Below are 26,316 nucleotides of genomic sequence, written 5' to 3'. Positions count from 1 at the left end.
CCACATTATTTCAGAGAGTCTTGTATTTCCATGCATCCTGGACAATTTTTCTGGCAGTTGTGGCTGAAAGTTTAGTTCAGGCATCCTCAAACTGCGGCCCTCCAGCTCTTGCAAAACTACAACTCCCAGCATGCCCGAACAGCCGACAGGTATCAGCCTACAGAAGGGCATTGTGGGAGTTGTAGTTTTACAACAGCTGGAGGGCCGCAGTTTGAGGATGCCTGGTTTAGTTGGTTTGATTTCAACAGAACCCCTACTTTTCCACTTCTTAATTAGAGTTTGAACACTGCTAACTGGCATTCTCAAGTATTTTGATTTTTTTCTATATCCCTTTTCTTTTATAGAGTTCAACTACCTTTTCCCGCAATCCTTTGACAATTCTTTTGTTTTCCCCATGACTTAGAATCCAAACAGCATCAGTGCAACAGTGTATGAAAGATGCAAGGGTCTGTCAGGAGTCAAGAAAGTCATTGACCTTTTATACACACCCACTAATTACAAGCAAACAGATCACAGGTGAAGATGGTTACCTTTAATAGCCATTGTAACCCTTTGTGTCAAGTTTTGTGCATGTTATCAGGCCAAATCACCAGGGTATGTAAACTTTTGATCAGGGTAATTTGGGTAGTTTGTGTTGTGATTATGATTTAAAAAGAGTAAACACAGTTGTTTGACAATAAATGGCTTCAGCCGACCACTAACCATGAGTGAAAGAAAAGTTTTTGTGTTATCATTCATATTCTCTGAACAATGGTTAAGACATCATACATTCTGCAAGAGTGTGTAAACTTATGAGCACAACTGTATGGCCCTGGTAACTCCATAGTAGTTCTCCTTAACTTGCAATGCAGGTTCCTTAGCATAGAATGGAAGTTTATACTTCATAGATTATATTATCTACAGTTTATCATGCCTTAAGATGTTTGATGGAAGAGTTGATGAATTATGGATGTACCTTTTCCATTGCCTTTAGACTTTTATAATTTTAGTGAAGCGGATTGCAGGAAATATTTGTTGATAACAAGGAGCAATTTAGTAGCTTCTAGTGTGGGAAGTAAGCAAATCTCCACTTTGGATCCATTACGAACATTACATTTGGGATTTGGATTATCAATAATGCCTTCTGATGTTTTTATTATCCATTAGTATTTTTACCAGCAATTTTGGTTAATAGAGCATGGTATAATATTCTACACAGGTTGTAAGTAGTAAAAAAGCTGCCACTTGTTTTGGTAATGGAAAAGTTTGAAGTCTTTCACACTGAATAAAGACTTTTATTGTTTATCTAAAGAATTAATTTGTAACATTTACAAATTTGGCCAAATAAACACAATTGTGTGAATGGAGCTTGTACATACAGTCCCCTATGACTTCATATTACATAGACATACTGTAGGCATTGCATAGACTGCCATATGATGCCTCCATTCAGTACTATATTATAGAGGTATCTAGCATTACTGCCAGGGGAGAATATCTTGTCAGCACAGTAGGTAGGAAACACGCACACAGTGATCCCTGACTGGAACCCAACCTGCGTTCCCTGCCTTCTTGCAGTGCAAACCCTATGCAGCAAGTCCGCATCTAGTCGACATTTCCTGTTCTGATAAGTGCAAGACAGTCAGACACAGAGATGCAACCAAACAGAGAAGGGTTTTACGGATAAAGGTCAAAACTGGAAGGACAATAAAGTACAAAGTCAGAGCATGGAGGGTAGTCAAAATAGCCAAGCCAAAGTCAGAACCAAACGGGTATCATGGTACAAAATCACAAGACAGAAGAAGGTCAGAGGCGAGCCATGGTCGGTATACTAAACAATCCAGAACACACAAACAGAACCAGGAGCATAGCAAGGGAGTAAAACCTATAACTGGCAAGGGTGAATTGTCAGCAAGGCATTTAAATAGAGGACCAAGTCTCAAAATGAGAACTTGATAGGTCCATGACATAACACACAGGAAAAGAACAGCTGAATAATAAAAAAAAAAATGCTAGTTTTCCTCCAGCACATGCCCCCTGTGGAGAGAAACAGAGCGTTGCATCATGTTGCTAAGGATACTATCGCAACACCAGGGTGCGTGGCTTTGCATTGCATCTTTCCCGATACAGTCGTGCTAAAGTTGGAGATCTCGCCGCTGGAGCGCAGGCAGGGGAGTTAGTGACAAACCTCTTCATAATACATCTGATTTATCAGGCCATACACACCTCCTTATGCAATCTTAGCCATATAGAATTACAACACAGAGTTATAGATGTCTATAGGTGCCATATTACAGTTGTATACAACTCGGACATTAGTAATACAGCCATACAGGGGCTTAGCTATATGGGAAGCAGAGGAAGTGGCTGCATTGGGGCCCCAACTCAGAATGGGCCCACCCAGGAGGAGGACTAAAAGATTTTATTGTCAGAGCCCCCTAAGTATACACAGGAAACAAACAGAGCGGCTGCTGGGCCTATTCTGAGAGAGCAATCTTGACTAGCCACAGGAGTGGGGTTTGCATGGGAGTAGGGGGTTGCAAAGAAGTTGCTGAGGAGGACTCCATTCAAAAATTTGCTGTGGGGCCCAGTCAGTTCTAGTTATGCCACTGCAGCCATAAATTGTTATTTGCATTAATAGAAGGGGCTCTTATATGTCAGGTTGCACTAGGGGCTGTAACACACACATCAGTGGAATCCAGGAAATGTTAAAGGAATTCTGCTGGTAACCTAGGGAAATATTGTTAGGGGACAATTATACTTGGCTTATATGGAAATGCTGGCATTGTTATTAAGGTGTGCTTGTTGTAAATTGGTTCTGTTTGTGTAATGCTCCCCTTCCTTCCAGCTTCCTCACTGCTGTCCTTATTCTTTTTTTTATGCTTGGATGGTCATATTGTGAAATGTCTCAAAGACTGGCTTTCCATAAAACCACGTTTCTCATCACATCTGAAGGATGTTGTGCCTTGCATGGTAATTAGGTCTTCTTTGTTTTATCCGCTGCTCCACTCTCACATACTTTTTTCAGCATATTAACCTCTGATGGTTGAAATTAAATTGAACACTGGGGTTAGTATGTTAAAAGTAAATTGTTTACTACAGCATTAGACTTTCTTTCCAAGGCTTTTTTCTTTATCTGTGGGAAGTAGGAAACATAATTGTTTAAAAACAATATATATATTTATCTATCTATCTATCTATCTATCTATCTATCTATCTATCTATCTATCTATCTATCTATCTCTGTCTATTTAGCCATTACAAATGTAGCCAACTTAAGCTTGACTTTCTTAACTTTTTAATGCAACAAAACCACATTACAATAATAAAACTAATTGTGTTAAATTAACCATCCCTGCACTCCTGAAGTCAAGATAACACTGGTTATATTTGTTTGCATCTATCTACAAAAAATAAATAAAACTAGAGCGGCTCTGCAAGATATAAAGTAGAAAAAACTGTGTGCCAACTGCTACGGACATGACTATCTATCTACACTGACCAAAAATATAAACGCAACACTTTTGGTTTTGCTCCCATTTTGCATGAGCTGAACTCAAAGATCTGAAACATTTTCTACATACACAAAAGACCCATTACTCTCAAATATTGTTCACAAATCTGTCTAAATCTGTGTTAGTGAGCCCTTCTCCTTTGCCGAGATAATCCATCCCACCTCACAGGTGTGGCATATCAAGGTGCTGATTAAACAGCGTGAATATTGCACAGGTGTGCCTTAGACTGCCCACAATAAAAGACCATTTTGAGATGTGAAGTTTGTGGGTGAGCGGTTTGCTGACGTCAATGTTGTGGATCGAGTGGCCCACGTGAGTGGTGGTGGGGTTATGGTATGGGAAGGCGTATGTTTTGGACAATTATTCTATCCATATTTTCATTGTGATTTGCTTCTGAAATTTGTAGTTCTATATCTCTGCGTGTAGTTCTATTTTGACGTCAACGTTGTGGATCGAGTGGCCCACGTGAGTGGTGGTGGGGTTATGGTATGGGAAGGCGTATGTTTTGGACAATTATTCTATCCATATTTTCATTGTGATTTGCTTCTGAAATTTGTAGTTCTATATCTCTGCGTGTAGTTCTATTTTTCCTGTAAAGATAACAAGAAATAGACGGAAAATTAATGGCTACCCATTCCTTTTTCTTTTTTCAACCTCTTCAATACTACTTAATTTGAAGTGTTAATGGACCACTTACTAAACTAGACAATAAATGACACATGCTGTGCTTGTTTTGTAACTGCCAAATGAGGTGGAAATCAGTGGATCAAAGGTAGATGGATGTCAATTTTGACAAAACACAAATTTGAAATCCCACTGAAATATACTGGCTGCACTGTCATTACCTTACCTTATACATCTGTTCATTTTATCTAAAAACAGGGTGAGAAACATTCTGAGAAATTGAAGATTAAATCCTTAAATAAAATTTCCTTGTTTGAGCACTAGGTGGCTTTTAGATTTAACTGTGCTGTATCCTTCTTGTGGTCAACGATTAGTTTTCCAGAAGAAGAGCGTGATATTCCCTATGTTAATACAGAGTTAAAAGAAACTACATTTTGCCTGCCTGCAGCCACCACTAGAGGGAGCTTAAAGGCTTACCACTTAACATACTGTTTTATTATGGTGCTGTATAAATTCTTTCCAGTAAGCACCTAAGTTCCCTCTAGTGGTGGTTATATTTAGTTATTTGTGTATGTAGGAGATTTGGTGCTTTGCATCAGAAAAAATGAAGCATGACCACTGTTAAAAAATTCATCCTCGTCAAATTTTTACTTATTTAGGTGGTAAAAATGATGTTCAAAAGGGGCATTCACTTTGAAGAAATGTTACTTTATAAGGACAGCTACATACTGTGTTCATAAAGAAGGATTTATGTGGTGTTGAATGTGCCTGTGGTTCACTAGCCCCTGAAATGGGCCAAGCACAGATAAACCAGCAAAGTATCAAACTATTAAGATAAAGGAAAATTACCCCACTTTGTTTCCCACTCACCATGACATGTGAGACATAAATTTTGCTATGGCTTTCTTTTTTCTCGTAGCAATACCATTAATGATCCTTTGCCATTCCAAAACAAAGAATACAAACACTTGTGTATTTAATTGACTTCCTTTGGAAAAGCAATTGTACATTTCTGGCAACCTTATTTGTGAAGTATTAAATTAGAGAGTTATCTCCCAATTATAGACTCCATTCATCACAGGAAGGAGTTTAAGACCAACTGTCAGGAGGAATCCGCTGCCTTTTTCTGCCAGCGGAGAAAATGTTCCTCAAGATTAATAAGTGCACAATAAAAGCTAATTGCTGTCATATTGTCCTGATTTACGGTGATTTACTTCTTCTCAAAACCAACACTAAGATTACGACTTTATAATAAATATAAAAAATAACAAAATGCCACATTAACTGGTTAAACAGCAAGAGGTAATATTTATCCATGTGTTCTCATGTTGGACATAAAGCTTGATAATAATTATCTCTTATCATTTTATAGTGGATGTTTAATATCTTCGCCACTGTTCAGCGTAGATGGTCTTATCTGTTTTATGACATTTTGTGTTTGTGGAGGATTAAATGGCAAAAATAAATGTTAGTTTATGCAGGACTATATTCTGTGATATAAAATTATCTGTACTTACCCTATTATCTACTACCAGGTTTTCTTTAGTAATTTTTACTTTAACTTCCTATATAAATTAGAGGAAATATTCACAAAGGTGCAGCTTTCCATTAAAAACAGTAAATTGCAAAAATCTGAAATAAAATGATGTTATGGATTACAAAATAATTTACCAGTATGTAAAAATAGGGCATTATTATTAAATTAGAAAAACACTAAATACTTTTTTCATGGTTCTGAAATCTGTGATTTATTTAGGACCATGTGGCTATTTAAAAAAAAAGTGTTAATTTAAAGGCAACTTATCAAAAGCTTCTTGCAGTCCAACCACAGGCAACATTATAGAAGCCACAGCGTTTCAAAGTAAAACATAGGGGGTGATTTATTAATCTGAAATACGCCTAAACTAGGCGTATTTCAGGAGCAGATTGCAGCGCAATGGTTAGTTGCACAGCAATCTGCGTCTTCTTCCTGCTCAAGCCAGATCTAAAATTGTAGGCGTGGCATGAGCGGGGAAGGGGACGGGCAGGCAAGCCCATCTCAATCATCATTTTTTTTACACCTGTTTGACACCTGCATGAGACGCCCATAATTTTATTTGATCCAAGACATTTTGGATTTGGATACTGGTCTTAATAAACATCCAAATCCAAAATGTCTAGGATCAAATAGTTACAAATATCAGAGAAAAAGGAAAGTTTTAATGTTATCTCCTATCGGCACAGAAATCTAAAAAGAAAAAGGTTAGTAGGTATTGTAGGTTAAAAAAAGGACAAATTTACTGTATCCCGATTAACACTGAGGAGAGCCTGGGTTTACACTGGATTAAGTGTGCCGTAGTTGTCCCAGAGAATCCATATCTTTGAGAACTTATCAACAGAATGATGGATCAGTGTATAAGATATTCCTGGAACCGAGCATATAAATTTGAAGAAAGGGACTAACGCTAACACCGAAATAAGGCAATTAGCCTCTAGGTGGGACATTCAGAATGTATGTCAAGGGATCAAGGTTAATAGGGTTCCTTAATACCAACTGTAGTATTAAAGCTACCTCTCTCCAGAATGGAGTGATCATTAGCCACATCCAGAATATGTGACAGAGCGAGCAACCAAAGGATGAACATCTCCAGCAAATGTCTTATATCACCGAATTAAGTTTATTAATCAGTTACGGTGTTTGATACTAGGTTGTTAAAATCTTTATTTGATTTTCCTTATAGGTAGTGAATAATGAGCTCTTGAGTGCCCTAGACCATATCCCCTTACACACTTCTGGTGATATTTCCTTGCCCAACCACCTTTCCCATCATAAGATAAAAGGATGTTTATAATCAGACTGATAAGCATGCAAGTTCAGCATCAGATAAATATGGGAAATGAGACCCTTTTCTGAAGGTTCCCCCCCAAACACACCTGCTCAAATGAGGTAAGCAGGGCCATGTTCAAAGACTCAAAAGAGGAGCAATAGTAGTGAGCTACCGTATTTGACTATAAGTAAAGGCAGCAGTTGAGAGAATTGGATATTTGTCTATTTATTTTCCAAAAGGAAGGAATTTACCCATCAAGAGGTCAAATAAATCTACAAAGTGGAAAAGCCCAGCTGCAACCCAGGGTCGCACTGCAGGTGAAGACATGCTAACAGGGAGATGAGGGGTGTATAGGAAATGCGCAAGGGTGGGTCAAAAATATGCTAATTGGTATCGGATCCGACATCGGAACCAGATTTCTTTTGTAAAGGCCAGAGGGCCAAGTAACTCACAGGATGGAATATGAGGTGGCTGACTCCATATCATAGAGCATGATTGGATTGGGGGTAACCAAACATGCTCCACCTCAGTCCACGGATTATAAGAAAATAGAGTAGACCAAGAGGCAGACAGATTTCCTTTAAAGATGACATGTCACCACAAAATGCAGTGTAATCTGAAGGCAGCAGGTTATATAGCAGGAGGAGCTGAGCAGAATAATATATAGTTTTCTGGGAAAAGATTAAGTAAATCTTGTAATTTATATACAGTGGATATAAAAAGTCTACACACCCCTGTTAAAATGTCAGGTTGTAATATAAAAAAAACGAGACAAAGATAAATCATTTCAGAACTTTTTCCAGCTTTAATGTGACCTATAAACTGTACAACACAATTGAAAAACAAACTGAAATCTTTTACGTAGAGGGAAGAAAAAATATAAAAATAAAATAATATGGTTGCATAAGTGTGCACACCCTTAAACTAATACTTTGTTGAAGCACCTTTTGATTTTATTACAGCACTCAGTCTTTTTGGGTATGAGTCTATCAGCATGGCACATTTTGACTTGGCAAATGTGCAAAAACAGTCTAACTCTGTCAGTTTGCGAGGGCATCTCCTGTGCACAGTCCTCTTCAGATCACCCCACAGATTTTCAATCGGATTCAGGTCTGGGCTCTGGCTGGGCCATTCCAAAACTTTAATCTTCTTCTGGTGAAGCCATTCCTTTGTTGATTTGGATGTATGCTTTAAGTCGTTGTCATGCTGAAAGATGAAGTTCCTCTTCATGTTCAGCTTTCTAGCAGAAGCCTGAAGGTTTTGTGCCAATATTGACTGGTATTTGGAACTGTTCATAATTCCCTCTAGCTTAACTAAGGCTCCAGTTCCAGCTGAAGAAAAACAGCCCCAAAGCATGATGCTGCCAGCCCCATGCTTCGCTGTGGGTATGGTGTTCTTTTGGTGATGTGCAGTGTTGTTTTTGCGCCAAACATATCTTTTGGAATTATGGCCAAAAAGTCCAACCTTTGTTTCATCAGACCATAACACCTTTTCCCACATGCTTTTGGGAAACTTCAGATGTGTTTTTGCAAAATGTAGCCTGGCTTGGGTGTTTTCCTTCATAAGAAAAGGCTTTTGTCTTGCCACTCTACCCCATAGCCCAGACATATGAAGAATACAGGAGATTGTTGTCACATGTACCACACAGCCAGTACTTGCCAGATATTCCTACAGCTCCTTTAATGTTGCTGTAGGCCTCGTGGTAGCTCCCAGACCAGTTTTCTTCTCATCTTTTCATCAATTTTGGAGGAAAGTCCAGTTCTTGGTAATGTCACTGTTGTGCCGTATTTTCTCCACTTGATGATGACTGTCTTCACTGTGTTCCATGGTATATCTAATGCCTTGGAAATTCTTTTGTACCCTTCTCCTGACTGATACCTTTTAACAATGAGATCCCTCTGATGCTTTGGATGCTCTCTGTGGACCATGGCTTTTGCTGTGGGATGCGTCTAAGAACATTTCAGGAAAGACCAACTAAAGCACTTGAACTTTATTTGGGTTTAATCAGAGGCACTTTAAATGATGGCATGTGTATGCTGACTCCTATTTAACATGATTTTGAATATGATTGCTTAATTCTGAGCACAGCTACATCACCAGTTATAAGAGGGTGTGCACACGTATGCAACCACATTATTTTAGTTTTTTTTTTCTTCCCTCCACCTATAAGATTTCAGTTTGTTTTTCAATTGAGTGGTACAGATTATAGGTCACATTAAAGGTGGAAAAAGTTCTGAAATGATTTATCTTTGTCTCATTTTTTTACATTACAGAAACCTGACATTTTAACAGGGGTGTGTAGACTTTTTATATACACTGGATATATTGTTCAAGTGGGAGGTGGTTGATAGCATTTCCTGTGTAAAAGTTTATATGGAGGAGATAGCTGTCACTGACTAATGTCACCACCCCCGTAAACAATGAGCTCAAAAATAGATTTAAATGTGAAAATTACAAGTTTTGCCAAATCTTTTCCTGCAAAACTATATATCAATCTCCTCAGCTCCTCCTGCTTCTCTATAACACACTGCATTGCATTTCATAGTGACAGGTCCTCTTTAAAATATGCTTTCTATATGGAAAAGGAAGTGACAACCTTTCTGGGTGCCAAAGAAAAAAACATTTTTTAGCTCCATGTACTGCTTCTGTTCTAAGAAAAACTCAAGGCTATCCATAGTGCACATCCAAAAGTAGTGGTATATGACATGAGGACTGAAAAAACACAAGCATGTGTGACTGCTTCCTCATCCCAGTAGGCAAAACAATGTCTCCTGGTAGTACTGCCCTGACCCCTTCTTCATAACAAAATAACTGAATAATAAAAGAATACATATAATACAACGTACTATGTCAGGAACTATGTCCCAGGCTGCATTTCCCACTGCCTGGCAGTCGGGTCAGAAGGTTCTGCCAGCATATATAAAAACACCAGAACATGTCTGCTATGACAATGGCTTCCACCAGTCTGCCAAAAAGCTGAAAAATTACCTGTTCCATATGTTTTTCCACCATCTTCTGCATGATATCTGATTGACTAGGGTTTGCAATGTTGACAGCCAAAGGGATAGGTTTTAATTCATTTGGTTTTTGGATTGACTCTTTATTTATTGGGTGCATTTAAATTTTCCAGTTCAAACTTAATTAGACATCACATAAATGCCCTAATCTAAAGTAAGGCTGTGCTGCTGACTGCTCCCTTTAAGAAAGTCTACATTTCTTTCTCCTGTTGCCTATCATGTAGTGTTAATTATAAGATTAGGCGGAATAGCTTTTTAAAGTTACATGATGGACGATTTAAAGCAATAAAATGCCGATGTCTGAAAGTGGTTACAGATACATTATTAATCCTCCCTAAGAAGAGTACATCTGCTTTTCAAGTGTATAATGTGCCGTCAAGTGTTTCTGATCTCTGAATATAGAATTTTATCCTCCATGTGTCATCTAAAGAAATACTAAACATCTTTAGTTGAAAAGACGCCAAGCCTCGACCTGCGGAGAATGGCAGCTCCACAAAGTAAATGAGTGAATACTATTTAACATCAACAGAGCTCTTTAGCCATAAAGAATTGTCTTTGCCAACATTTCAAACCAGTGCAATTGATTTCAGCTGGAAACCAGAATATGACTTTGTGCCCTGGGCTGCCAAAAGAACTTTGGAGGGAAATGCTAAAGTAAGTTGAACTTTGAATTATAATTTCAAGGACTGTGTAGCGATACGGATTAATGCTTTAGTGCTGAATTTCAGAGGTTTTCTGATGCATCTACAGAGATAAAATATGCCTAGTCTGACAGCTCCAAAGGTCAATGCTAAAAGAAAATCAGGTGTCTTTGCTGTGAAGGTGCTGCGGAAGAAAGCCAAACTATTAATCTGTTGAGTGTGTGTATATGTATATATATATATATATATATATATATATATATATGCACAACGTCCATCGTTCTACTTTGACGTTAGGGAACTATGATTGCAGAAATAGCCTAATATTCTTCTATTATCAGAATCAGTCCTTTTATAAGTAATTACCTAATAAGAAAGAAGATCATCATATCATCTTGCCACTGCTTATAAAGGGTGACATTAAGATTAAAAGTTGTTTATGGAATCATATGTGCGGTTCTATAATATACAAGTACAATATAGGTTCAGGAAAATGCATTTCTTTGTTATATTATAAAAAATGTTCTCTTCAGGAGTGGACACATTCACATATAGACTATAGACTGCAAATGACTGGTACTCCATAACAATACAAGTTATGGGCTGTTATAGCCTTCATACGTTTTTGTGGGTCTGGCCATGGACTCCCAGTACTGACTTAATACCCAGACTGTCCGTCTGCCACAACATGTGTTGGTTGGTTTACAATTGTTTATAAATAAGACTATTTTAACTGGAAGCAGCCTGTAATCTACCGGACCATATATGCCTTATAACAGGGGTAGGCAACCTCCAGACCTCCGTCATGCAAACTTGCTTTGCTCTTCTTAGAACTCCCATAGAAATGTATGGAGCATGCTGGGGAATGTAGTTCCACAACAGGTGGAGTGTTGAAGGTTTTTGACCCCCTGCCTTAACAGGAAAATAAGATTTTTGATTTGCATCGCCATATTCTGACCCAGATAACTTTTTTATATTTATGTCTACAGAGCTCTGTGATGGCTAATTTTTTGCGGAGCGATTTGTAGTTTTCAATCTACTGGTGACATTCGAAGACATTGCCTGCAGCTGTCTGTTGTGTAAAACAGCAGAAGTCCAACGACTATGCAGTCCGCTCCACTCCGGAGCGGGTTCCATCTTTAACTTGCGGACATCTGCTGTACATGTCGATGTCCTCAAGGGGTTAATAAGAGCAACTGACCATGATGTATCAGCCAAAGAATCCTTAATTTCTGTGGAAAACTTGCTACAGATGTGTAGTAAAAGTGTAGTAAATGATGTCAAGAATGGTAAAACTAACCCAATCTGATGGTAATTGAAATATTTTTGGAAAAATACTTTGTGCAGTATTAAAAACTTCCTAAGCAGCTCGGTATTTGGCAAACCGATCAGTGTCTGGCCAGTTTGAAAAAAAGTCTAGTCAGTGGCATTTTGTGCTTCTTTTAGAGATGTTGCTTTAAACTAATTTGCATAAATATAAACCAGATTTTTTGCCTCGTGTTTTCATTCTCAGTAAATATTCGCTGTGATCACAATGCAGGGCTTTACATGATGCCACATGCTGTGGAGTGTAAAGATTAATTGCCATTCGGTTCGGCATCATAAACCACAGAGCTCTGCATGTTATCCTCAATTTTCCATTTACAATGCAATATAAGTACAGTTTACTTACTTTGAGGGCACATACTGAAAACAGGATTTTTATGGACTACCCTATGTTAAGCCCTGTTAGCTACTGCGTTTGACAACCTTAATGCAAAGTTGAAAGTTACCATGCATCAGTAATGCCAGAGGTATAAGGATTTGCGGTTTGCTCTTGGGCTTTTATTTTATTGGTTACTTTGGAAATTTGGTTGCTTTAACTACCTGTCATAAATAATACAATGTTTTTGTTATATTAAGAAATAACTGGGGCAGGAGACAATAGGGGGGATTTCATTAAGCCCTGCACGTGAGAATTATGGTTTCAAAAAGTCACAAACTAGGGCTTTTGTGACTTTTTTAGGTCATCTGCAAAATTTTTGGGACTTGTTCCACTTTTACACCAGTCAGTGTTGAAAAGGTTAAAGCGTTTTTTTGAGATTTTGATACTGCTGAGCTATCATCAGGATAGGTCATCAGTATCTGATTGGTGGGGGTCTGACATCTGGGGCCCCCTCGATCAGCTGTTTGAGAAGGCACTGGCGCTCCTGGTCTCGCGCCCAGCCCTATTCACTTCTATGAGGATAGCTCATCAGTATCAAAATTTCAAAAAGACCCCTTTAATGAGTTTCATCCAGATGACTGGTGCTTTTTTGAAGAGTCTCAAAAAAAGTCCCAAAGCCACTCAACAAGGGGGCTGGTGCAGAAAACTGGAATAACATTTGTAGCAAAAATGTTAGGTTTAAAGATGTGCCAAATAACATGTGCTGTTTGCTAACTAAACAAAAAAGACATGCCAAAAACGCGTGCATAGTGTTCCAATGCAGACTTGAGGAAAACTGACTTCAAATACTACCCTCATGATAAATTCCCTGCCAAAGTCTCTCCTGCTGGAGTCCTACTTCCTACTATGTCAAAGGGGTAATAGTAATAGGGGATTGCTGTGTGATGATTAAGGGCCCTACTTCTGGGACCCCCACAATCTCAAAAACAGAGGTCCCAGGCAGAGGTGTAACTTGAAGATACTGGACCCCAGTGCAAAATCTATAACAGAGCCCTCCCAGCATGCACTTTCTATAATAATGGTGTCTTCTTATGGGGCACAAGGGTCTTTGGGCCCCCTCAGGCTCCTGGGCCTAGTAGCGACTGCTATCTCTGCACCCCCAATAGCTACACTATAGCTCCTAGTCCCAGCCCCCTGCCCCCCTTATTGGGTGACCATAGTGAGAAGGAGTTTGAATGGAGCAGCGGTTACTCATACTCCTTGGTGCTCCAGTCAGTGTCTGCAGAGCCAATAGAGACAGCTAAGCTATGGGATCATACAGTTATTACTAGAGGTGGGACGAATCCAATTTTTTTAGTATCCGAATCCGAAAATGTTCTCGAATCTCTCAAATCTTTCGAATCTCGAATCCTACGAATCCTGTACATAAGAATTGTGTGAACGGTGTAAGAAACAAAGTGATCCAAACTCAATATTCTTTTAATATGAAAAAATAAGAGTCCTTACTTTTTTAACAAAGTATTCGGATTTGGATTCGGAAATACAGGGTAATACAAAATTGGAAATACAGGGTAATACAGCGCACATACCTCTTACATCCAGTGATGTCTCTTTGACGTAGATGTTCTCTTTCCTCATCTTCTCCTTTCAGACCTTCAGATCAGACCTCCAGTTTTCAGACATTTTTCGTCTCTGCAGTTTGACAAAAAAATAAATCTTAGTTTACTACTTTTCCATTATCTTCGCATCTTCTGGACAAATCATCCTACCACAATACTGTGCCGCTGTGCTCCCCAATACAATACTGCAGAAACAGATAAACCCCCTGATAATACTAGTACCACACAGAGCCCCCCATATAAAATACCCCTTCTTTGTGGCCTCAGAGGCCCCCATAGTGCCCCCCAATAATGTGCCAGTAAAAAAGGACCCCCATAATGCCCCCCAATAATGTGCCAGTAAAAAGGGACCCCCATAAGGCCACCCAATAATGTGCCAGTAAGTGTCCCCATAGATGCCCCCCCATGTGCCAATATCAAGTGCCAACCCCCCCATGTGCTAGTATCAACTGCCTCTCTCCTTCCCCCCTATGTCCCAGTATCATAGTGCCATCTCCCCCCCAATGTGCCAGTATTAAGTGCCTCCCCCCTATGTGCCAGTATCATAGTGCCATCTCCCCCCCAATGTGCCAGTATCAAGTGCCTCTCTCCTTCCCCCCATGTGACAAGTATCAGGTGCCAACCCCCCCCATGTGCCAGTATCAAGTGCCTCCCGCTCCCCCATGTGGCAGTAACAGTCCGGTGCCAGTATAAAGTGCCTCTCTCCATCCCATCCACCTCCCCATGTGCCAGTATCATAATGCCATCTCCCCCCCAATGTGCCAGTATCATAGTGCCATCTCCCCCCTCTCAATGTGCCAGTATCAAGTGCCTCTCTCCTTCCCTCCACCCCTCATGTGCCAGTATCATAGCGCCATCTCCCCCCCAATGTGCCAGTATCATAGTGCCACCCCCCAATGTGCCAGTATCATAGTGCCATCTCCCCCCTCCCAATGTGCCAGTATCAAGTGCCTCTCTCCTTCCCCCCCATGTGCCAAGTATCAGGTGCCAACCCCCCCCCCCATGTACCACTATCAAGTGCCTCCCGCTCCCCCCATGTGGCAGTAACAGTCCGGTATTAAAAAATAAAAACACTTCTACTTACCTCCATGTCAGCTATGCGATGCAGCCTCTTCCGGCCTGTGTCCCGCGCTGTATGTTCATATATGGAGTCAGTGCTTGTGTATGTGAGAAAAGTTTCTGCTGGGACTTGAACCCGCGACCTTCTGCATTAGAGGCAAAGCACCTAACCACACAGCTACAAGAGCTGCATAGCCTCTGCCTGAAAAAATATGAGACTTCTACTGTAGACTATAGCTTTGATAGTGTACATCCATACACATGACAGCTGCCCCAGCACACTCAGCACTGCTACATCTATACACATAACAGCTGCCCCAGCACACCAAGCTCTGCTACATCTATACACATAACAGCTGCCCCAGCACACCCAGCTCTGCTACATCTATACACATAACAGCTACCCCAGCACACCCAGCTCTGCTACATTTATACACATGACAACTGCCCCAGCACACTCAGCTCTGCTATATCTCTATATATCTATCTACTGTATAGTAATACTTACAGTTATTTAGATATAGCAGAGCTGAGTGTGCAGGGGCAGCTGTCATGTGTATAGATGTAGCAGAGCTGAGTATGCTGGGGCAGCTGTAATATAATTGTATAGAGATATAGCAGTGCTGAGTGTGCTGGGGCAGCTATCATATATAGAGATATAGTAGAGATGAGTGTGCTGGGGCAGCTGTCATGTGTATAGATGTAGCAGAGCTGGGTGTGCTGGGGCAGCTATCATATATAGAGATATAGCAGAGCTGAGTGTGCTAGGGCAGCTGTCATATAGAGATATAGCAGAGCTGAGTGTGCTGGGGCAGCTGTCATATAGAGAGATAGCAGAGCTGGGTGTGTTGGGGCAGCTGTCATGTGTATAGATGTACACTGGCTAGAACAGCAATTGCACCACATTGCACCAGATACTACAAGAAGGTCTAGAAGCAATTACGCTAGTAAATGTGGGCCGTAGTTGTTAAAATCGGACCTTTTTTTGCCACTATGAGGTGGCCAGTCCATGTAAAGGTGCATATAGCCTCAGTTAAGTCCTATAGGGTGGTCGTTCAAAATGCCCATTGTGGCGACAATAGACTATATGGGGGTCATTTATTAAGACCAGCATTTTAGATGCCGGTCTTAAAAAAAAGTCCTATAGCTGGCGGTGGATTGCCGAAGTTATGAAGAGATGTTGGCCCGTCCCCTTCCCTGCCCATGTCACACTTACTTGTTTAGATCTGGCGTGAGCGGGGAAAGTCGCAGATTGCGGTGCAACTAATTTAGGCGTATTTCAGCTCGTTAAATGACTCCCTATGTGTTTATGGGAACCTTAATCACTAAACTAACTTCTTTACCAATACAATAACTGCTATGAATTAAAAGCCCGCTGTGTATCCAAGCTTTTTCCCCCATTCATGCTAGTGAAGAAATTTCCCTCTGTGCCATAGAACATCATTTATCGCTGACACAATAATGGAGTATTAAGAAATTGAATTATAAATGTTGTTTTAAAAGTTTGTTATAACAGAAAAAAGTTGAGTTTGGGAATATTTAAGGCAAGTTTACATGGCTCAATTGTGAGGCCGATTATCTACTACAACCATTCCAGATAACAGGCCAGTGTAAATGTGATATTGATCACCCGATGATCAAGTAAAAATCCTTGTTCTTCGAGTAAAATGATCTTTCATACAGCACATTAAATCATTGCTTCTGGGCAGAAATTTGTGCAATCTGCTGCCCAAAAACAATAGATCTGTATGAGGATGCGTAATAGTCATAGTCATCGCTCGTCCCCATACAGTGGAGATAATTGGTGCATGTAACTGAAGAGCAGGCATTTATTGGGAAGGAACAGTCCATTCCCAATAATTTCCTACTCAAAAACTTATTTGTATATACGGTACGGCCCCTTGTTCTGATTTTGGAAATTCCAGAGGCCAAACTACCTAACAATAGGTCATAAGTGTTTCAGCCCCAGAATTTTTTTTTTAAAGGGGATATCCAATCACTTTAATAACCGCCAAAATGCCCTGGCCCCTCCTCAAAAACATACTTACCTGTTCCCCTGTACCTGTGTCCCTCTGAATCCTTACATGGCCGCCGCTGCTTCTCCCCATCACGTGGATTAAAACATCTGGCTATGGGGGGAAAGCCAATAGCAGGCCATAACGGTGACCAGCCTCCCTAGCATTGTGGGTGACGCAACTTTTTTTTTCTATAACCTTAATACCCCCCCCAATTCCCTCCCTACCCACCCCTTTGCGATGTGTCTCCCATTACCACGGCAGAGGAGGAATACAGGTGGATAATGAAAAATTTAAACAAGGGAATTTAAATATTCAATTCTCCCCATACCTTGAGCCATTTATCCAATTCACAATGTTTGTTCTCTCCTACAGCTAAACTGGTATGTGTTGCCTTTTACTGTAGTTGTAGCATTCTGTTCATGAACCAGAAGGATCAGAATGAGTAGGCCCTTCTCTAATATAACAGTATGGGAAATTAGGTTGAATTGTGGGAAATGTGTATGGTAAGATGACAGCATTTTGAAAAGATATTGCAAGATTATCATACATAGGCAATGTTGCCTCCGTAGCTGCTCTTTGTGGAAACAGCTCTTCAACTATAATCTGTCACATAAAACTGTAAAGATAGAGCATCCTGTTTCAATCATTGCATGCTTTTTAAATAGGCGGTTTTATTTGTATAACTTTTTGTACCATAATTCATATTATAATTTAAAAAAGGAACTACTCCCATTAAATATAATAACACATTAAAAAATCCTTGAATTTATGGACGACTTTGCTTTGGCATAACTGCTCATTAATTTAAGTCTTTCACATTACTTATGAGTTTCAATTTTAGTGTTTTAACTAGTTTAATTTTATTTCTCATTAGCCGCTGGATTTTGCTCTAGTGGAGACATACAATTAATTAATAAAGCTTTAAAAGCCAAAGAAAATGAGCGACTTTCAAAAATTGTTTCTTTTCAGCAAAGAGATGCTTTAAGACTATAAAGAATGTACTGCTAAGATATCCTTTGATTTTATGAAATAAAATAACCAGACCTGAAACAACTGTCCTCTAGTTGGCAAATAAGCATTCATTTAAAAAAAATTGTGTAGGAGTTTGTTAAAACTAGTGTTGAGTGAATGAAAGCATCCAAAGTGGAATTTGATCAGAAGTTTAGGAACATTTCTATTCACTGCAAATCCGAATTTCCTTGTGTTTTGTGGTAACAATTTTTTATTACAAAGTGAAAGTAACAAGCCTGGGAATGCAGTATGACCCATAATGCTGTGCAGCCAGCAAATCAGCAGATTGCCATACTCTGTGATATCACAGCTCTCTGCCATTTCACTGTGAGCTGATCTTAGGGAAAGAGGTGCAAAGTACTTATGCGCTAGGGCCAGTGTTTCAGAAAGCTATTTACAGAAGAATATTGGATAGGGACAATGTAGGGAGATCACAGGGAGAGTTTTTAGACACTATAGGAAGAGCATAGGGTGACTGCAGGGACTGTGCAGGTTGAGTGCAATTGCTGTGTGCATCTTGTTGAACTGCTGTCACAATCCCTGTCAATCTGTTAGTTTATAAATAGAATTACTGTGCCTCAATATTAAAAGGCGGTCTAATATATCTCCGGGTTTATCTTGTTGAACTGCAGCCACAATCCCCTTTAATCTGTTAGTTTATACATAGAATTACTGTGCCTGAGTATTAAAGAGCGGACTAATATATTTCGTGTACATCTTGTTGAACTGTAAAAATACAGGCTTTTTTTTGTTTTTAGTTTTGTTCTTCTGACAGCTCAGAACATTTTTTTCTCCACTACTTTATTGGTGCTGCCTCCATTTCTTTATTTTGCTCCACTATGGAGCCATTGCACTGTAGGGGCGTGGACGGGTATTTTTTGCTTTACCAAAAAGTGCTATATGCTTTTCTTTTTGTTTAACAGAAGGGATTAGCTATGAGTTTTGGTGCACTGCACAGTAATGTAGACAGTGATAAATTACACCTGTAATACTGATGGCACAGTAACTACAGAATAGTTTAACTATGAATGTAGGTGCACTAGAACCTAATGCACATGGCTATACACTCCCTGCAATCTCCCTGCAGTTTAACTTCCAAGCCTTCACATTGAGATTGGGCCACCGAGTGGGATCAATATGATTAGACAGAGTGGCTTGGGTATACCTACCTGATTTATCGCGATTTGTGACAAATGAATTTGTAACAAATCAAATTTCTTGCCGAAGTTTGGCGAATTGGCTGAATCAAATTTTTCTTAACTTCTCTAATCTCTAGTTAAAACATTTAAACTGATATTGATCTAAACGTAAAGTGCTGTTACTAAACCAGAGAAATAGCGAACCCAACATACAGTATTATTCTGACTATAAGGCCTCGTTAACTCGTTCATATTATTACTCTGTAGAGGCTCTCACAAAGCCATATTATGGAACCTATTAATATTGTGGAGACTTAGTGAATATACATACTCCTCCCATTTTATAGGAAAAAAATTGAGGTTTTCTGCTGTCAGATTCTAATTGATGTTACATTCCATTAGTTGGGGTAATATTAAAGTGCACCATATGTGCTAATGCCTTCATATTGGGAAGCCACAGGAATTTTGTCTTTCTTAGTACAGGTTACTTTATAGATTAAAAAAACTCTCCCCAACAAGATGATGTTCGCTGCAAAACAAGTGTTAAAAGTTTTGTAGAATTGCATGTATGAGCATGGATTATAACAACTGGTCTACATACGGCTGTAATAAAGCTGAGTTTTCACTAGAGCTTTATATTACCATATTAGCACCCTAAGAATGATACTTTTGGTCAAACAGACACATTGTGGTATCACAGTGTAACAGACAGTGGGTATGGGCCCACTGTACTAAATAACTGGTTTGAGTTTGGGAATAATCCTAAGGGCATTATCATGGTCATCCCTTGGTTTTTACCCTTTAACCGCTATACAAGGATCTGACGTGAAATAACAAGTGGTCAGGCACTACTTGTAGTTGGTAAATAGGCAGAGGTCAGGGCCAACAGAGTTTGTGTAATTCTGTGGAACTAATCCCAGGTCAGGGCTAAAAGCAAAGGGTCAGTACAGTAGACAGTCTAAGTTCAGGGCAGGCAGCAGAGTATCAGAGTCGGTTAACAGGCAGAAGTTCAGTACACAGCCTTCGGTACACACCTTCACCTAATTGCGTTCTTGTCAGCGGAGATGAAAGTTACATACAGCAATAGTCTATGTAGGGGAAAGAAGGGGAAAGAAGGATCGGTGCATTGTTTATAATCCGCAGATCCCTGTTTTATAACACTGTCTATGAGAATTCCTCCTCATTTTGTTGGTGGCATCACTCTTCCCAGTATACACTTTTTGGCTGACCGTCCAACATATAAGACTTCAGTGAGGTGAAGCTTATAAAGATTTGCATGTAAAGAGGCATTATAGGTATTGTCATTTGACATTCCTGTTTGGAACAGGTAGGGCTAATGGGATTCAAATGTTGGCAGTTTCCATAATTAGGTTGCCCGAGGTATAAGTATGATCAAGAAAGAACAAAACAGCTCCCTACATAGCCCAATTGTCTGTCTGTCTGTGGCGATCATCTTTAATTATTTAAAAGGCTGGCATTTGAAGGTTCAACTGTTGGGGTACACAGGGCACACCAAACTAAATTATTCTAATGGCCCATCCATCAGTTATACAGAACATGTATGTTCACTAGATGCTGTTTATAAACTGTTATTTCCATTGCACATATGTGTTAAAAGAGCTGGAAACCCTTATGGTAACTTAATTATGAAATAACCCAAAAAGTAATTTGCCCTTGCCATCATCCATATTAAGCTCCATTGCCCCTGCTGTGGCTGCGTCTCATTAGTATGTCAATGACTAGGACCACCAGAGGATCCTGGTTTGTCAACGTGCCTATGTACTAGCATATGTTCTTATTTATGGGAAACAAAGAGAGAGAATGCACCAAACAGATATACCACTGACTATACTGGGAAGTCATAAATGCAGGTATTAAAAGCTGAGACTTTCGCCAATATATTCCAGTCAGGAAAATATCGGAGCCCATCATGCACCACGTCACGGTCACTCAGCATGGCAGAGGGTCCTAACCGCTGCTCTAACTATGGTGTGAACACGGTCTGGGGGTGATATAATTCAGCTCACAGCCAAGCTTCCACACAAAAGCCCAGCATGAATACTGTGGTAGTAAAATGTGAATGAGGCCAGACTGTGAGCCACACCTACACCAGACCATGTGATGGAGGTTACCAGGTGCAAAAGAGTGTTGAAACACACTCAAATCTAACAAGACAGAAACACAGAAATATAGTGGCAATTCTGGAGGAGCTGCTCAGCCCCTAACACTGTGGCGTGTCTTTCATTGGGGGAGCAGCCCGACCGCATGTGGACCGCAGTAATCGACTAACCCCAGCAAAATATGCATACAATGGAGGACGTTGGCGCGGTCCACATGCACCACAAGAGCAAACTACACAGAATGTAGCAAATAAACATGGGAAACAAAGAGAGAGAATGCACCAAACAGATATACCACTGACTATACTGGGAAGTCATAAATGCAGGTATTAAAAGCTGAGACTTTCGCCAATATATTCCAGTCAGGAAAATATCGGAGCCCATCATGCACCACGTCACGGTCACTCAGCATGGCAGAGGGTCCTAACCGCTGCTCTAACTATGGTGTGAACACGGTCCGGGGGTGATATAATTCAGCTCACAGCCAAGCTTCCACACAAAAGCCCAGCATGAATACTGTGGTAGTAAAATGTGAATGAGGCCAGACTGTGAGCCACACAGAATTGCCACTATATTTCTGTGTTTCTGTCTTGTTAGATTTGAGTGTGTTTCAACACTCTTTTGCACCTGGTAACCTCCATCACATGGTCTGGTGTAGGTGTGGCTCACAGTCTGGCCTCATTCACATTTTACTACCACAGTATTCATGCTGGGCTTTTGTGTGGAAGCTTGGCTGTGAGCTGAATTATATCACCCCCAGACCGTGTTCACACCATAGTTAGAGCAGCGGTTAGGACCCTCTGCCATGCTGAGTGACCGTGACGTGGTGCATGATGGGCTCCGATATTTTCCTGACTGGAATATATTGGCGAAAGTCTCAGCTTTTAATACCTGCATTTATGACTTCCCAGTATAGTCAGTGGTATATCTGTTTGGTGCATTCTCTCTCTTTGTTTCCCATGTTTATTTGCTACATTCTGTGTAGTTTGCTCTTGTGGTGCATGTGGACCGCGCCGACGTCCTCCATTGTATGCATATTTTGCTGGGGTTAGTCGATTACTGCGGTCCACATGCGGTCGGGCTGCTCCCCCAATGAAAGACACGCCACAGTGTTAGGGGCTGAGCAGCTCCTCCAGAATTGCCACTATATTTCTGTGTTTCTATGTTCTTATTTAGTATTGAATTTTTAATCAATCTGTAAGGAGTTATATCTGGGATATACAGTATAACTTTATGAGGCCTAGAGTTAATTACAGTCCTAATCAAAAGTTTAAGACCACTTGAAAAATGGCAAAAAAAATCATATTTAGCATGGTTGGATCTTAACAAGGGTCCAAGTAGAGCTTCAACATGCAAGAAGAAATGGGAGTGAGACAAAACATTTTTTGAGCATTCAATTTAATGAAAACAACGAATTAACTAAAACAGGCTGTTTTTCAGCTGATCAAAAGTTTAGGGCCACACCACCAAAAAAAAACTAAACCCCCCCAAAACAGAAATCCAACTTCCAAACATGAACTCAGTAATGAGTAGCTCCACCGTTATTGTTGATCACTTAAAAAATTTGTTTCGGCATGCTTGATGCAAGCGTTTCCATGAGGTGAGTGGGAACATTTCTCCAAGTGGTGAAGACGGCCACACGAAGGCCATCTACTGTCTGGAACTGTTGTCCATTTTTGTAAACTTCCCTTGTCATCCATCCCCAAAGGTTCTCAATTGGATTTAGATCAGGGTAACACACAGGATGGGCCAAAAGAGTGATGTTATTCTCCTGGAAGAAGTCCTTTGTCCTGCGGGCATTGTGTACTGTAGCGTTGTCCTGTTGAAAAAACCCAGTCATTACCACACAGAGGAGGGCCCTCAGTCAAGAGGAATGTCTCTCTGCAACATCTGGACATATCCAGCGGCCGTTTGACGCCCCTGCACTTCCTAAAGCTCCATTGTTCCACTGAAGGAAAAAGCACCCCAGACCATTATGGCGCCCCCTCCACTGTGGCGCGTAGAAAACATCTTAGGTGGGATCTGCTTGTCATGCCAGTAATGTTGGAAACCATCAGGACCATCAAGGTAAATTTTTTCTCATCATAGAATAAAAACTTTCTTCCACCTTTGAATGTCCCATGTTTGGTGCTCTCATTGCAAAGTCCAAACGAGCAGGTTCTGTGGCGTTCAAGGAGACGAAGGTCTTTGAAGATGTTTTTGTTTTGAAGCCCTTCAGTCTCAGATTGCCGTCTGATGCTTATGGGGCTGCAGTCAGCACCAGTAAGGGCCTTATTTTGGGTCGAGGATCGTCCAGTGTCTTGACGACAGCCAATTGGATCCTCCAGCTCAGTGCTGGTGAAATTTTTTTGGGGTCTTCCACTTGACTTTTTTGTTCCATATCCCTCAGGAATCATTTAAAGAAATTCCAAATGACTGGTCTACTGCGTCCCACCTCAGCAGCGACCGCGCGCTGTGAGAGAACCGTGCTCATGCAGTTCAACAACCCGACCACGTTCAAAAAGGGAGTTTTTTTGCCTTTGCCATCACAACGAGTGACCTACCTGACAGAAAATGACAATGAATCCACATCTTTGCACATATTTGACCTTTTAAAGGCATGTGGTCCTAAAATTTGAATCAGCTGAAAAACAACCAGTTTCAGTTTAATCGTTATTTTCAATTAATTGAATGCTCAAAAAATGTTTTGTCTCACTCCTATTTCTTCTTGTTGCATGTTGAAGCTCTACTTGGAACCTTGTTAAGATCCAACAATGTAAAATATGATTGTTTGCCATTTTTCAAGTGGTCTTAAACTTTTGATCAGGACTGTATATTACACTTTATAGACTCCATGATGGCTTTTTGGTAACTTTACAAATAAAGTTAAGCTATTTCTGGTTCCCATTATTCCATTTTACTATACTTTGTGAATTTGGTTTTATGTTGTTAATAATGTTTCCTGTACAAAATCAACTAAATTTCCTTTGTGCCTTTATATCATGAAATCACTGTAGGCTCTTGGCTAACATTACTATACTTCTTTGTATAGAGAGATTTATTAAGTAAACGATGATTGCTTAGCTGCCATGGATTTTAAGATTAGCCAAATGTCAAATGTTGGACAAGATTCAAATAAGTCAGGTACACCTACATGGTTTAATATGTCTTAAAACAATCAATTAAAAATGTAATTTTCTAGTGACATTTAGGTCAGAAAAGGATTTCACTATGCAGTAGCTTTTCTCTTTAGACTTAATAGACATGGCCAGAGTCAGAGACACCGAACATTTTTTTTTTCCAATTTTTTTTTATTTTATTATTATTATAGTTAAAGTGGTTTTCCCATCTGGGACACTCATGGCATATTGTTAGATGTCTGATAGCTAAGTGTCAAACCTCTGGGACCTGCTTCTATCTCCAGAATGGTACCCCCAAAGTGAAAGGACAGACAAACCACACATGAGCAGTCACCCTCCTTTTATTGTTGTTGGGCTTCTGAAAATAGCCAAGCCAGTGATCAGCCATTTCAGAACTCCCATAACAGGAATGAAAAGATGATTGTGCCTTTTGCTCTGTAATCACAGCTAGTAGTGAATGGAAAGGTTGCTCTGTATGTTGCAATGTCTTCTCTATTCACGTCAGGGCCATATCCATACTATCTTACATTTATGTCATATCCTACCCATATAACATAAATGTCCCCAATGGGACATGCCCTTTAATATTGTATTTGTATGTACTGTATATAATGGTGCATATGACCTCATCACTCCAATGAAGCAAGCACACTGATAGAAATGTTTCTCATACCTATATCATTATTATGACTTTATTTTGTACAGAGCAGGTATATGTACTCCATAGAAGTACATGGGAACTCTGTAGGCCTCTGATACTGTATCTCCATATGCCCTCTTATTTCATACATTGCTTCTAAAGGAGTGTTACCACTAGGGTAGAATATGTCCATAGATCTGGCACCTAACTGTGCCTGTATGGCAGAACACAAAGGCCCTGTGCCCCCCTACTAGTGACCATACTTTATGGCTTCAATACTTTGGCATACAACCTCTAGCTGCAGGGCAGGGCAACAACTTTGCACAGTTCCATTCTGCTGTCTTTAATGACCAGAGAAGACAAGTTGGGAGACCACTAGCAATACTACCCCATACATGACCATCCCAGGTAGATATATACTGTGATACTGTTTGTATTTTTATAAATCGTATGTCTTGCTATGTAGAGTCTTCTCCCAGCAGTCCACCATGCATAGAGCTGTCAGTCATTCTTTATTGGTCCTTCTTTTATTCAGGTTGTTACATTGCATATTATGACAGTATATGTATCTACTGTATGTGTATTAACTTTGATAACCCAAAATCTCCATGTGAACTAACACTATAGACACATTGAAAGTACAGTTATTGTATCACTTTGGAATTCCTGGTAAATATGGTTGGCTAGTCATTGTTTATGTCCCCAAAAACATTGACACATAAAATTTTCTAAAACTCAATTTATTTGACATTTGTAGTTTAAAGGTCAGCATACTATTTCTTCTGATCTAATACTGTCATCTTTGTTTCATTATAAAATAACATATTAATTCCATTTTTCCTCCTCTCACATTTAGTTACTGATAATATGAATCTTTCTTTACACAGGTCAGTCTTCCAAATGATCCCAGTTGTGTTGAAGAAATCTTACGGGTAAGTTTCAAAGTTTGCACTAAATCATGGCTGAGGCTTCCTTTAATTGTTGGACAGCCTAGTACACTGATTATTTACAGTGCTTATAGTGATTTTTAATAGGACATAAAACATGGCCAATAAATGTCCACATAACAGGAGCAGCACAGTACTGTGCTCAGAATTCAATAAATCAAGAAAAAGTGGCTATAACCTGAATAATAGTTTCTGACTCTGTATTGCTACTTGTTACTTCAAGGTTTCTTGTCATAGGCTCTGGTGTCAACTGGGAATGTGTTCTTCTGAGCAATGGGATTTTCTAAATATAATAAAACTTGTATGTCGAGAACAAGTTTCTGCTGAAAGCACTTTCTTCATGTCTTTCATACTCATTTCAAGTGGCCAAAGACACACTGTTGTAATTGATGTCAAGGAATTCCTGTTTTTGTCTG

At 39.8% G+C, this 26,316-nt stretch overlaps 1 protein-coding gene across 1 annotated transcript in view; it reads left to right on the top strand.

Moving 5' to 3' along the window:
- Positions 1 to 26,316, top strand: part of AFF2 (AF4/FMR2 family member 2) — a 628,447-nt gene that overhangs the window by 332,872 nt on the left and 269,259 nt on the right. The window contains 1 exon segment of the mRNA XM_040442199.1: positions 25,841 to 25,885. Within this exon segment, the coding sequence (XP_040298133.1) occupies positions 25,841 to 25,885 (45 nt within the window).

Source organism: Bufo bufo, chromosome 8, assembly GCF_905171765.1.
Source record: "Bufo bufo chromosome 8, aBufBuf1.1, whole genome shotgun sequence".
NCBI lineage: Eukaryota > Metazoa > Chordata > Amphibia > Anura > Bufonidae > Bufo > Bufo bufo.
Note: the sequence above shows the minus strand (reverse complement) of the source record. Positions and strands in the feature narration are given on the sequence as shown.